Genomic DNA, 13,433 nt, shown 5'->3' with positions numbered 1-13,433 from the left:
AGGAGAAATCAAAGTTACAATGATGAAAACTTTGGATTAAAAAGTCATGGAATGACGTTCTCAAGACCCAAAGGCATGTTTATATAATTGAGCAAACATTTATCTCTTGTTTTTGTGTTTCTCCATCAATGACTGAATACTGACAGGATTATGTCAGAATGCTTAATGGTCCATATCAAAAAGATCAACCGATTTATAAAGAAGAAATTAGTTGTATAAGGGTGACCTGAATAACTTTAACACATAAACTGCATTTTATTTTTTCATTTTCTGAAGAAATTGTAAGTGCTTGCCCCTGTGATTCTACTTTGTTCTGGGTGATTGTGTGACATGTCCTCCCATGGCTTAAAATTCTTCTAGCTAAATTTAGGTTTTACAATACAATTTTGTGGATTTAATAAAAAATCTATTTTATTTTTTAATATGTTTTGAGGTTTGTGTATATGTTTGGGTCATATTTCACCCCAAAAAACTGAAATAAAAAATTAGAACCTCAAATATATTTTCAAGTTTTTTATGCTAAGGTTCCTAATTTTGTTTTGGAGGTCTCCTACAACAGTTTTACATGCATCAAAGATCAAAAAACACTTTCATTTTCTCATAATAATCATTTCACATCACAACATTTTTCAATAACTCTCATTCAGTCTCTCTAAATCCCTTCTTTCCGCACTGCTCTGATTGGCCAGACAGCCCAGTCTGTTGTGATTGGTCTTCTGCTTACAGCGCATGTCGGAAACAAAATGACCATTACCATAACTGAATTTCAGCTCCGGAGGCTTCCTCAGGCCTCTGCGATTGTACACGCTGACAGTAACGATGGCATTGATTTTACCATATCAATCCGAGCGTGAGTCCAATAATGATACATTGGAAGAACTAGCTATTCAACCAGAACCTCCATCGCAAAGACGATTGAGCAGGACGTTTCTCAGTGATACGCTCAGTGAAGATGTCCTTTTGTGGCTTAAAGGACTTTTTACAGATTGTAAGAGATATTCCATTGTATTTTTTTTAGGTATTTTACATTCCACGAAGAAACTATGAGAAGCATTCAACAACAAAAAAAGAGCAGTTCAGCCAGACATACTCACCAACTGTGTCACAAGGCTCATCTTTGTGGACACAAAAATCTGTTCTAGAGAGAAAACAAGACCAGAGACACAGATGTTAGCTAATAGGAAAGTAAAATCACAAATAATATTTCTGTCATATGTGACCCTGGATCACAAAACCAGTCACAAGTCGCACGGGTATATTTGTGGCAATAGCCAACAATACATTGTATGGGTAAAAATTATCGATTTTTCTTTTATACCAAAAATCATTAGGATGTTAAGTAAAGATCATGTTCCATGAAGATATATAGTAAATTTCCTACAGTAAATATATAAAACATTTATTTTTGTGAGTGAATGCAGCACAATCGCGAACATAAGTGGACAACTTTAAAGGCGATTTTCTCAATGTTTCGATTTGCACCCTCAGATTTCAGATTTCCAAATAGTTGTATCTCGGCCAAATATTGTCCTATCCCAACAAACCATACATCAATTGAAAGCTTATTTATTCAGCTTTCATGTGATGTATAAATCTCAATTGCATAAAATTGCTCCATGTGACTGGTTTTGTGGTCAAGGGTCAAGGGGTCACATTTTTCGCAGCATTGAGATTAAACAGAGAGCATATGTAGACTGTAGTCTCATCATATTTCCTGCAGTTAATCTCACATGTGTCAGAGATCTCAACAATAGCCGCTTTTCCACCGTCGGGCCAAACCGTTCTCTTTGCTTAACCGTTCCATTCCATGCCGATTTGGGCCAGCTGGTACTGATATGGTTTCATTTTCCACTGTTGGGTTCCACTCTTTGGAATGTAATACAAATGTGCCAGTCGTTGCCTTGGTAACGTATTGGTTTACTGATGGTATGAGATGTAAATAGCGACCGCGTTATGGAGGATGATCCGATATTTCTTTAATTTTTTTTATTAATTTGTGTTTACATCACTCAAACAGCCCACTTAGCCAGCTACAGAGAAACTGGTAGCCAGGCAACAGTGCCAACCATCCCAACCGTGCTGAGAACTCCGGGTCAGAACGGTTTGTAATTGTGCCGTGCCGAACCACGCTTAAGTGGAAAATAACCGGAACAGTTCCTTACCGTTCTTAGAACCATTCTGCCCAACTGTGGAAAAGCGGTGTCTCAAACTATCCTCAGATACCAAAAGTCAGAGCTCCTAATATGAACTCCAACATTTTTCTCACAAGACAACTGACATCTGAGGTTAGATTGACACAAATAAAACATAATTGAGATGTTATAAAATGCATATCTGTGCACATTCATTTTCTTGCATATTAATTATGTATAAGAGAAATAAACTAACCAGTTTCAAGACAAAGAAAAAAGCAAACATTAAAGGCAAAACAGCAAAAAAGATTTAGGAAACAGGGAATGAAAAGCTGATATAGAATATCTTGAGAAGTATATGTTTATCTGAAAATGTTTTGTGTTTGTTTGGATTCCTTTTGCCTGAACCTGACCTCTGATGGTTAAATAATGCCATGCGGGAAAACCACAGCGCTGTTGCTGTAACTGTGTGCTCCTGGCTTTCCTCTATTGGTTTAGGGAGTAACACTTCAAAATATCAGCAAATTAATCAAATCCAGCTCATGTCCTGCTCGACTCTTGAAACGATTTAGGTTTCATGAGGATTGAACCAGCCACAATGCTCAAGAGAAGCTTCAACAACCAGACAAGAGTGGCATGAACTCAACATGACACCAAAACTTCAGACAGAGATGGCAGTAGAGCGTTGCTGTGACTTCTGATGCATAAAACCACTAACTAGCACTCAAGACTGACAATCAAACCCACTAGGGTGAATCACACAAAGCTTGTAAAAGAACATGTCTGGGTTATACTTTACCCCAAGAATAAATTTTGCATTTAGAAATATTTTTGTGGTACCTAAAAATATGTTCCAAAAAATATTTAACAAATAAAATAAAAACATTTCACTCCAAAAAAAATGCATTTAAAAATGTAGAACCTAAAAATATGATCCTAAAATAAATTAATTGATAACATATTCACCGCATTGTGACATAGATTCAACAAGGTACCACATCACGCAGTTGCTGCAGATTTGCCGGCTGCACATCCATGATGTGAATCTCCCATTCCACCACATCTCAAAGGTTCTCTATTAGATTGAGATCTGGTGACTGTGGAGGCCATTGTCATTGTTGTTAAACTCATTGTCATGTTCAAGAAACCAGTTTGAGATGATTTGAGCTGTGTGACATTGTGCGATGAGACCCGTCAGACCAGGCAACGTTTTATCAAATCTTCTATTGTCCAATTTTGGTGAGCCCGTGCAAATTGTAGCTTCAGTTCCCTCTTCTTATCTAACAGGAGTGGCATCAGGTGTGGTGATCTGCTGCTGTAGTTCATCTGCTTCAAGGTTTGACGTGTTGTGCTTTCAGAGATGCTCTTCTGCAGACCTCGGTTGCAAAAAGTGGTTATTTGAGTTACTGTTGCCTTTCTATCAGCTCGAAACAGTCTGGCATTCTCCTCTGCCCTCTGGCATCAACAAGGCATTGAAGGCATGAAAATCACTTCTTTTTTTTTTTTCTTCTTTTTTTTTTTTATGAAAATGCAGAATGTTTTCTGTGAGGGTTATGTTTAGGGTTAGGAGATAAAATATACAGTTTGTACAGAATAAAAATCATTCTATCTTTGAAAAGTCCCCATAAAACATGGAAACCCAGAATTTTATAGATTTGAAATCCAAAATTGATAGTTCCATCCAGACTTGATTGATTGATTGATTGATTGATTGATTGATGACTGACTGACTGCAGATCAGTGCTAATAGTGTTTTGCAACTACAGCAGGGCTAATGTGAGTGTGCTGAGAATTATGTCAGAGCTCTGTGGTCCTATGGAACAAACAGAGAATGTCTAATTGCCAGGGCTGGGTGTGAAATGGCAAACAGATGCTTTAGAAGGGGCCATTTTCCCACGTACTCATCTGATGACTGAGCAAGGTGCTGACAGCTTCACGTCAGCATCTGGGAACGAATCTATGTGAAGTTGCACTACACATACATCAGGGCTCAGGGTGTCACTGGAGAAGTGCAGATAGACAGAAGAGGGCAGAGAGAGCGAGCGAGATACAGAAAAAAAGAAAGAGACAAATGCAAACACCAAACAAGACTTGATGTCTGGATATCATCCAGTCTCACTTACAAAAAGCAGCATTGGCCCCCCACTTCCTGACTGGCCTGAATTCAAACAGATTTGTCCCCACATTACATGCAGACAGCACAGCTCCTCCCCGCCACCAAAGGAAACCCATCTGACATCCAAGAAGATCTAAGAGACTTTGTTTGTTTGCTTTCTCAGCACAATAAGAGTTGCACCAAACATTAACAAACAAACTAGACAAGCTCCTTGCTAAATCACAATTAAACAACCCATCAGGGTCAACGTCAGTTCAAGCAGAAGGTACCTTTGAATCTCTCCATGAGCAGGTGACATTTAGGATTGAAAAGCATTCCTGAGTCTAGCACAACCATGTTCAATGCCTCCAAATCTTCTAACAACAAAAAGCTAAAGATGTCTGCTGTGCTTCCTCTTGTAATTGGCATTGGCAGAGCTGAACTCCAGCAGCCTCCAAGCCTGTAATTTGACTTGACCAAAACCATTTTTGAGCTTAAACAATGAATAACAGGTGAGGAGAGCCAGAAAACCAGATACTTCTACAGTGGTTTTAAACACTAAATTGTTAACAAATAACAAGCAGGGATTCTGATACCCAGTGTTGGGGAGTAACTTACTAAAAGCAGCAATCTCACTAATGGCGCTTTTCCACTACACAGTACCAGCTCGCCTCGGCTCGCCTCGACTCGACTCGGCTCGGCTCTGTTTGGTTTTCCACTGTGTAAAAGTTGTACCTGTACCCGCTTCCAGGTACTTTTTTTCGTACCACCTCCGGCGAGGTTCCAAGCGAGCTGAGGCGAGCCGAGGCGATACTAAAATGTGACGTGAAAACAAGGCAGACTGCTGATTGGTCAGAGAGAATCGTCACTATTCACTGCGTCATCATTGCACGCGCCAGACGGAGTATCCTGAATAAAAAACAGCAAAAACAAAAACAAAAACATCCAAAAACAGCATACACTCGATTTCCTCCATTGTCCTGTGTGTGTGGGTAGCGGGTGTATCTCGCGCGTCTCGCGTAAAAGATTAAGTCACGGCAGTTTCCTGCGGCGTCGCTATGACGACCAGGTACTATTGTGGAGGTACTATCTGCAATGGAAAACGGAGCGAAAAGCGAGCCGAGCCGAGACGAGGCGAGTCGAGTCGAGTCGAGTCGAGTTGAGCTGGTACTGGTAATGGAAAAGCGCCATAACATATCTACATTACTTAGTAGAGTGACAGAAGCTTAAATGATTTTTAAAATAGTTAAACATTTTCAAAACTTCCCAAACTACAAAAGTCATAATTATCTAGTTTGTTTCATTTAGTGTTTGTTCAATTATTTCAGTAAAGTCTGTTTTTGGGCCAGATAAATACTGCTCTGATTTTAGAAATAAATGATCTGATATTCAAGTTATATAATTAATATAACAATGTCTAATATAATATTACATATCTTTAATAGTCAATTTCACATAAGGAACAAGAAACATCTGGTATTTATGCAATGGTTTTCCATCTTTTAGGCTTATTATTATTCACATAGCACCAAATGATGTTGAAAATTTGTGATATAATTTACTGGAAATGAACTTGTGCTGTTATCATTAACTAAAACTAAAACTACTAATTTGTGTCTCGTGAATTTTTTTTTTTTTTTCATAAGTCAGTCAGATTAATCTATTTTAAGTTGAACCAAGTTGATTATACTATACAAATCGAGACAGCAAGTTGAAATTAGTGTACATTTTCTACAGTGTAACTTTTTTCAAAAGAACACCTTGACTGTCTAGTGTTCTTCAATTTACGAGTAGGTTGTAGTTTTGGATGCTAGTTACAAAGTAGTTTCCCCAACACCAGTGGTACCACAAGTGGACAACAACACAAACTAAAACATCAGAGGACCTTTGAGATGGTTAGACAGAAAAAATAAATCAAATAGGCTTTTAGAACAAGAGAATTAACGAAGACGTTGTTGTTTACTAAACATCAGACAGCTAAGATGGATGTCTCTTGTTTTGAGTCTACAATCATCAAACGTTTGCACCATACGTGCTCTGCAACATGTCACTTTGGCTGTCTGATGTCCCTCTATTCCAAAGCGTTTTTGATGTGGGCTTCTGGTTTCCCTTCCTGTTCCTTCACAGCTTAAGTGAATGTGACACACAGCTGGGTGCTGAAGACGAATCCCGTTTAGCCAAGGATGGCTAGGAATGGATACAGTTAGGCATGCTGATTTCCATTAGCGCTGACATGCATGGAGGACTGTGTCACAACTGCTGCAAAACAGTCCAGGCAAAAGCATTTCTAACCTCATCCTGCATAACAGTAACTAATTCAGCTTTCCTTTCAACTCAGAAAGTCAGTGCAATAGAGTCTTCAATTATTTTTTATGCACAGCTTGTCAGTGAAGCACAGCTTTGTGATCAATAGTAAATGCTGCTCCATCTGAAAGCACTGCGAGTTTGAGTCATAAATATGCTATCTATCTATCTATCTATCTATCTATCTATCTATCTATCTATCTATCTATCTATCTATCTATCCTAAAACATTCTAACAAGACTTTGGAGCACATTCAACATTTGATGCACAATCCTGGTACACACTCAAGTTACAAGAGTGACAACTGCATTTAACTTCAGGAGTGAATCCCTGTAAATTCCGTTCCATATTCATACGGACAGCAGTTGCTCACTTCAACCTGTAATAATATTAGATTGTGAATGCATTGTTGTGGAGGATACAGTAGAGTACATGGTAGCTGTGCTGAGACAGCATCACTCCACCTGAAATAGTTCTTTAAAATGCACAAAATGAGCACAGATTGGTCAGTTAGGATTTTATGAGGGGTCTTAGCGAAGGGCTGATTGTGTTCAGAATGAGTTTAATCTCTTAGAATAGCAGTGAAAAGCGCATCTATGTGGCCGTAGATGCGTTAAGAAGATAATCTTTCTTCAGTCAGCAAGTGCCGCGGGAACCTGGGACGAGCCACTGTAGGACGAGCTCCTACAAAGCTGTGAGAGGGGAAACCGAGGCGCACCTTGTCAAGCCTTAATTTGCTTTGATGCATTCTCGCTGCCCCGGGCCATCTTGGCATGCAAGACGAGACAGATGTTGCTCCTGTACGCCGCATCCTTATAGAGAGTTCCTTTTGTACGCCAGCGGAGATCATATTTAACCCGGCGCAGGGGGAACAAAGGCACTCTCTGTGTGAGCTCGCTCTCCCTGCGAGCTTCTCGGGTCTGGGATGACAGATATTATCTGACAGGCTCACATGAGTCGTTTTAACAAAAGGATTTTCTTTTTCTTTCGTTTTTTTGAATCTGAAAATTACAGTACGCTAATAAACCCTAATCCCACGCCGGGAATGCAGTGTTTTGGCTGCCGCTAGTAATCTGTTGTACTGAAAAGATGAAGATTGGGAGCAAACTTGTCTCGCTGACAGAAGGATTATTAGGGTCTATCACAGCTCAGATACTGGCAGGTTCAAATTGTGTTGGATCTCAATAAAAGGGATGAAAAAAGGTTAAATCTGTCTTAAACAACCAAGAGCTGAAAGATACAGGACTTCAAAGGATGTGAGTGGCAAAACGGAAAGTGAAAGACGTGTAAAAAAAAAAAAGAGAAAAAAAAAGAGGGACGGCGATGGAGAAAGAAAAGCGAAATGAAGAATAATATCTGTGCAGATATGATAGGCCCATAAAGTATTTGGATGCATAAATAACACTTAAAATATCTGAATGCAATTGCATTACTTTGCAAGCATCTCAAATGCTGCATGATCTTTTAACTTTCTTCATTGTTTTTGGTCAATGTCTTTTAATCAACTGACGTATTGGTAATTTTTGTGGATGTATGAAGCTCTACTCAAGTTCACACAGGTGTGGGGTTCATTACATTAACTATGAACATGATCCAGTAATATATCTACTAACAACTATCTTTCTTTAAATAAATGCAATTTGTTATTAAAAAAATTAAAATGAATCTAATGCAATGACATTCAGACAACTATGAATGAAATGTCCAAATAATTGTTGGGGTAATTCTATGATTGTTTAAGCATGATTGATCAGTACCTGGTGACCAGCACAGCCACGTCCACAGGAGGAGGGTCATCTCTGCTCCCAGGAACATGATTGTTACCCAGGTATCGTGCGCCATATTCCTCATGCTGCCAGTGACAGAAGCTCTCCAAGGCTTTTTCGCCATGATGGCCCACCTTCAGCTTTTCCTGAGAGCACATTGGACAATATCTGCGCATTAGAATATAATTATAAGACTATGATACAGCAAAGGTTTCAATTAAATATTTCCCACTTTGTTTTGTAAGGACAAACCTTCAGTGGTCATTTAAACATGATCAGAGTATTAAATGTCAGTTCATTCACCTTACATGCTGGTGAACTGCAGGATTTATTTGTTCCATTAAAACAGTAAGACATAATTAATTCTGTCCCACACAGCCTCGTTTTCATTTGCCTCAAATTAAATATGACATCTACTTACAGGGCTAAATAGTTTACTCTTCTAGGCAGTGGATTTTACTTTAAAGACCCTATAAAATCGAGAGCAGTATTTCCTTTTCACACAGGAAAGGGGGCACACAAATCAAATTTGGGCTTAAACAGCCTTTTTGGTGTTTACATGAGTCCTGATTTGCTACTTTGCTACTTGCTAGTCATTATAGAGAGTGTTTTATTAGACAAAAGTTTGTATACACTACCGTTCAAGACTTTGGGATCAGTAAGATTTTTTTTTTTAAATGATTATTTACTTTTAATTGTAATACTTTTATATAACAAGGACACATTAAATTGACCAAAATTAAAGACTTTTACATTGTTACAAAATCATATTAAAATAAATGCTGTTCTTTTGAACGTTCTATTCATCAAAGAATCCTGAAAAAAAATGTGTAACTGTTTCTACAAAAATATGAAGCAGCACACCTATTTTCAACATTGAGCACCAAATCATCATATTAGAATGATTTCTGAAGGATCATGTGACACTGAAGACTGGAATTATGATGCTGAAAATTCACCTTTGCATAACAGGAATAAAAAAATGGTATATATATATAAAAAAAAAAATTCAAACAGAAAACAGTTATTTTAAATTGTAATATTTCACCATATTACTGTTTTTACTGTATTTTTGATCAAATAAATGTAGCCTTGGTGAGCATAAGAGACTTCTTTCAAAAACATTAAAAAATCTTACCAATTCCAAACTTTTAGTGTGTGTCTCTGCGTGCAAGATCAGCAATATTTTTGGTCCAATTTTAAATGTATATCTAATAAAAGTCTGTCAACTTGTAGAAGTACACCAGCACATATTGTTTAGCATCAAAGATAACAGTCTCCATGGGATCTTTAATTTCTTTATGAACTTCCGCTGACATAAACGTAGTCTTTTTTGATTCATCACATGCCATCAAAATGGCTTTGAGAATTGCTGGTGTAATTCAGCTGGACTTGAAGTCAGTTTGTTTCAAGCATCTAAACCCATAATTTCCCTGATTTTATCTTCCTGTCCTGATATCAGAGATTGTGAGTCCAAAAGGTTTGCCCTGAAGCAACAATACAAACACACTAATGGCTATTCAGTGACATCCTGACATACGTCATTTTACACTTTAGATGTGAGTACTCAAAAAACCTTCTGGCAGACAATCCGGAGCCTTTAGAGAGAATGCAATCCAGCAATAAAATGGAGGGGAAAACCGGTAGTTAAAACACACACACACACACACACACACACACACACACTGAGCAAGATAACATCGCAGGTCCTGGAAATAGGAATGAAACAGCAAGGGAGTGGATAAATGGTTGAGTAACTACATACATAGATCTGGTGTGTGTACATCACAGGGTCAAACTTACTGGACGGGTGTGCAGGAGAACTAACTTGGTGACCCGGATGTTAAGCCACACACCCAAACTCTGGTGTTGAAACATGTTATAAACCTATACAAAGAGAACAAGACAAGATAATTAACTTACTGATCAAATATGCAATATCACATTTAAAAATAAATATTACAAAGTTCAGTTTTGAAAGTTATGTTATTGTTTAGCAATTGACCAGTTTGGGTTTTACAATAACCAAAGACAAAGCTTTGATGGAATATTTACTTAAAATTCTGTTAAAATATTTATACACACAAAACATGAAGTATCTAGTAGTCAAAGATAAAATGTCTGTTAAATGCCAAGCAGGCATGTTATAAGCTGATGTTGGTCTCGAAATAGCCCGATATACCAGCTAGGCCGATAAGTTATCTGATATTAGGCTATTTTGAGACCAACATCAGCTTATAACATGCCTGCTTGGCATTTAACAGACATTTAATACCATTTCAATGAAGTGAATAGAAAAAAAATCTGAGAAAATACTGTAGACCCTTTGAAGTCATTGTCTCAATTGTAACAAAGCAAAAATGGACTTTCAGTTAGTAAGTTTGATTAATTTCTGTGAATTAGTTCAAACTGTCAAACAAAGACTCATTTGCAACATGACTCAGTTTTTTGTATTGGTGAGGTTTTATTGGTTATATACCGTTGGCCAATAAACAGTTCCAAAATCTACAGACACCTTGCGCAGATAATGCAAAATATTGTGTAAATACTGAGTAAAAGCATCGCCATTTGTTATTTAAAAACTATATTGGTCTCAGCCAATTTGCTACACAATAACTTCTGATTTACAATATGCAAATCTTCTATATAAAGGAAGATAAAAGAATCAAGAAAGAAATAGAGTTGAGCTTTCATCACCCTCACAGAGTAAGCTGTGTGATTCACAATACCATGAAACATTTTTTTACTATTGTACACAACGACAATTCCACGCGGGGTAAAGTTAATGAAGAAGTATGGAGCTGAACTGAAGGGAGGATTCAGATATTGATGAGTAACCAGCATCTGGAGGGGAATATCAGAATAACAGCACGATTTTCCACAGCGTTGTCGAACTCGTCTGTGAAGAATGGATTTATAAGGTCCTCAGGGAGGACAAAAGGAGGTGTACTTTCTTACAAAATCCCACACATCTGGGCAATTCATTTATTTTTACATTAATCTTCATATGACTCATCATTGTCATTAGAGATACAGTAGAAAGGGCCGTTCTTGAATTGACGAGGTTTGCTTTACCACAGCAGATGCAGTGAGGTGTTGTTTTGTGAACTGTTTTACAGATCAATATTTAGTTTGTTTGTACTTTATTACACAGGCTCGTTTCCAGCCGCTCGCAGCACACACTGTGTTTATGAACCTGTTCTGAATGAGAGTGAGGTCATTCACTCTGGGATGAACTGAAATACACAAATCAAGAAGATTTTTCTTTCTTCTATCCTTTCGAACCTACACACACAATCTCATCTTAAAGTGCCCCTATTATGCTATTTTAAAGTTTCCTAATGTTGTTTTGGAGTCTCCTACAACAGGTTTACATGCATCAAAAGGTCAAAAAACTGTTTAATTTCTTCATAATATACATTTGCACATCACCACATTTTCAATGATTCTCAAACGACTCGTCAGATGAATAAATCTCTCTAAATCATTGCCAGCAGCCATGTCACCCTGTGGTAGTGATATAGTACTCGAGACCGATTTCTGCTTTCTCGGACTCGACTCGGACTTGTTCCTTCAAAGACTCGGTCTTGACTCTGACTCGACCCTTCAAAGACTCGGTCTTGACTCGGACTCGGCATAGGCGTCTCGTCCCCATCACTAGTCCACTAGAATACATACCACTAGAAAATTTTACTTGCTCTGCATGTCCTAACTATGATTAAAAAAGTCAGGGTGGGCTTGACGTGTTGATGACAGAGCAGCACTGTTGAAGCAGTTTAGAAAAATAGGCAGAAGATGATGCATGTGGTAGGGATTTTTTTAATGATAGTAAAAGCATAGTCCATATTAAGACGTTAATCCTCTAAACAATTCCCAATCTACAGTAGCTTAGTCTGTAGGCCTAACTGTTGATTATTAACTGGGGTGATATTAAATCATGAATATGAAAACTGACATGTTTTATGGTCTTGGTCTCGACTCCTAAAGACTCGGTCTCGACTCGGACTTGCTTCCTCAAAGACTCGGTCTTGACTCGGACTCGACTGAATTTGAAAACCAACGGACTCGGTCTCGACTCGGACTCGACCCTTCAAAGACTCGGTCTTGACTCGGACTCGGCATAGGCGGTCTCGTCCCCATCACTACCCTGTAGCCCAAGACCGGTTGCCCACTGAAGCTAAGCAGGGCTGAGCCTGGTTAGTACCTGGATGGGAGACCTCCTGAGAAAACCAGGTTGCTGCTGGAAGAGGTGTTAGTAAGGCCAGCAGGGGGCGCTCACCCTGTGGTCTGTGTGAGTCCTAATGCCCCAGTATAGTGACGGGGACACTATACTGCCAAAAGAGCACCGTCCTTCGGATGAGACGTTAAACCGAGGTCCTGACTCTCTGTGGTCATTATAAATCCCAGGATGTCCTTCGAAAAAGAGTAGGGGTGTAACCCCGGCATCCTGGCCAAATTTGCCCCTTGGCCTCTGTCCATCATGGCCTCCTAATCATCCTCATATACTGATTGGCTTCATCACTGTCTCCTCTCCACCAGTAAGCCGGTGTGTGGTGAGCATTCTGGCGCAATATGGCTGCCGTCGCATCATCCAAGTGGATGCTGCACATTGGTGGTGGTTGAGGAGATTCCCCCATCTATGTAAAGCGCTTTGAGGTCTCAGAAAAAGCGCTATATAAATGTAACGAATAATTTTTATTATTAAATCCCTCCTTTCCGCGAGCTACTCTGCTCTGATTGGTTTACCGCATTGGTTTACCGCGTGTCGAAAACAAAAACGGCCATTGCCATAACAAAGTCAGCTCTGCGTGTCCTGAGGCTTCCTACACCGTAAACTAAACACAGTAATGAACAATGATGTCGATTTTACCATATCAATCAGAGCGCAAGTCCGATGATGAAACACTGGAAGAACTAGTTATTCAACCTGAACCTCCATTGCAAGGACCGAGCAGGACGTTTCTCAGTGATACACTACTTAGTTTGAGGCACATTATGAGATGTTGCAACTGTAATTCCTCACCATCAGCATTAACAAGTGCATGTCCATCAACAAACCGATTATTTTACTTGTACTAATTTATTTACAGAGTATTTTTCTAATATATTGCGGTGAACACGTGTAAACTGTATCA

At 38.8% G+C, this 13,433-nt stretch overlaps 1 protein-coding gene across 2 annotated transcripts in view; it reads right to left on the bottom strand.

Annotated features, from left to right (window-relative positions):
* The window catches only part of adamts17 (ADAM metallopeptidase with thrombospondin type 1 motif, 17), a 132,502-nt gene that overhangs the window by 98,303 nt on the left and 20,766 nt on the right, over window positions 1-13,433 (bottom strand). For both annotated transcript variants that reach the window (XM_082154237.1, XM_082154238.1), the window contains exons 5-7: window positions 10,102-10,185; window positions 8,290-8,444; window positions 1,095-1,138 (exon numbers count right to left, since the gene is read on the bottom strand). In XM_082154237.1, the coding sequence (XP_082010363.1) occupies window positions 1,095-1,138; window positions 8,290-8,444; window positions 10,102-10,185 (283 nt within the window). The remainder of the gene's footprint in view (window positions 1-1,094; window positions 1,139-8,289; window positions 8,445-10,101; window positions 10,186-13,433) is intronic.

The sequence above is a fragment of the Leuciscus leuciscus genome (assembly GCF_965113295.1).
Source record: "Leuciscus leuciscus genome assembly, chromosome: 2".
Lineage (NCBI taxonomy): Eukaryota > Metazoa > Chordata > Actinopteri > Cypriniformes > Leuciscidae > Leuciscus > Leuciscus leuciscus.
This window is presented reverse-complemented; position numbering and strand designations above follow the sequence as displayed.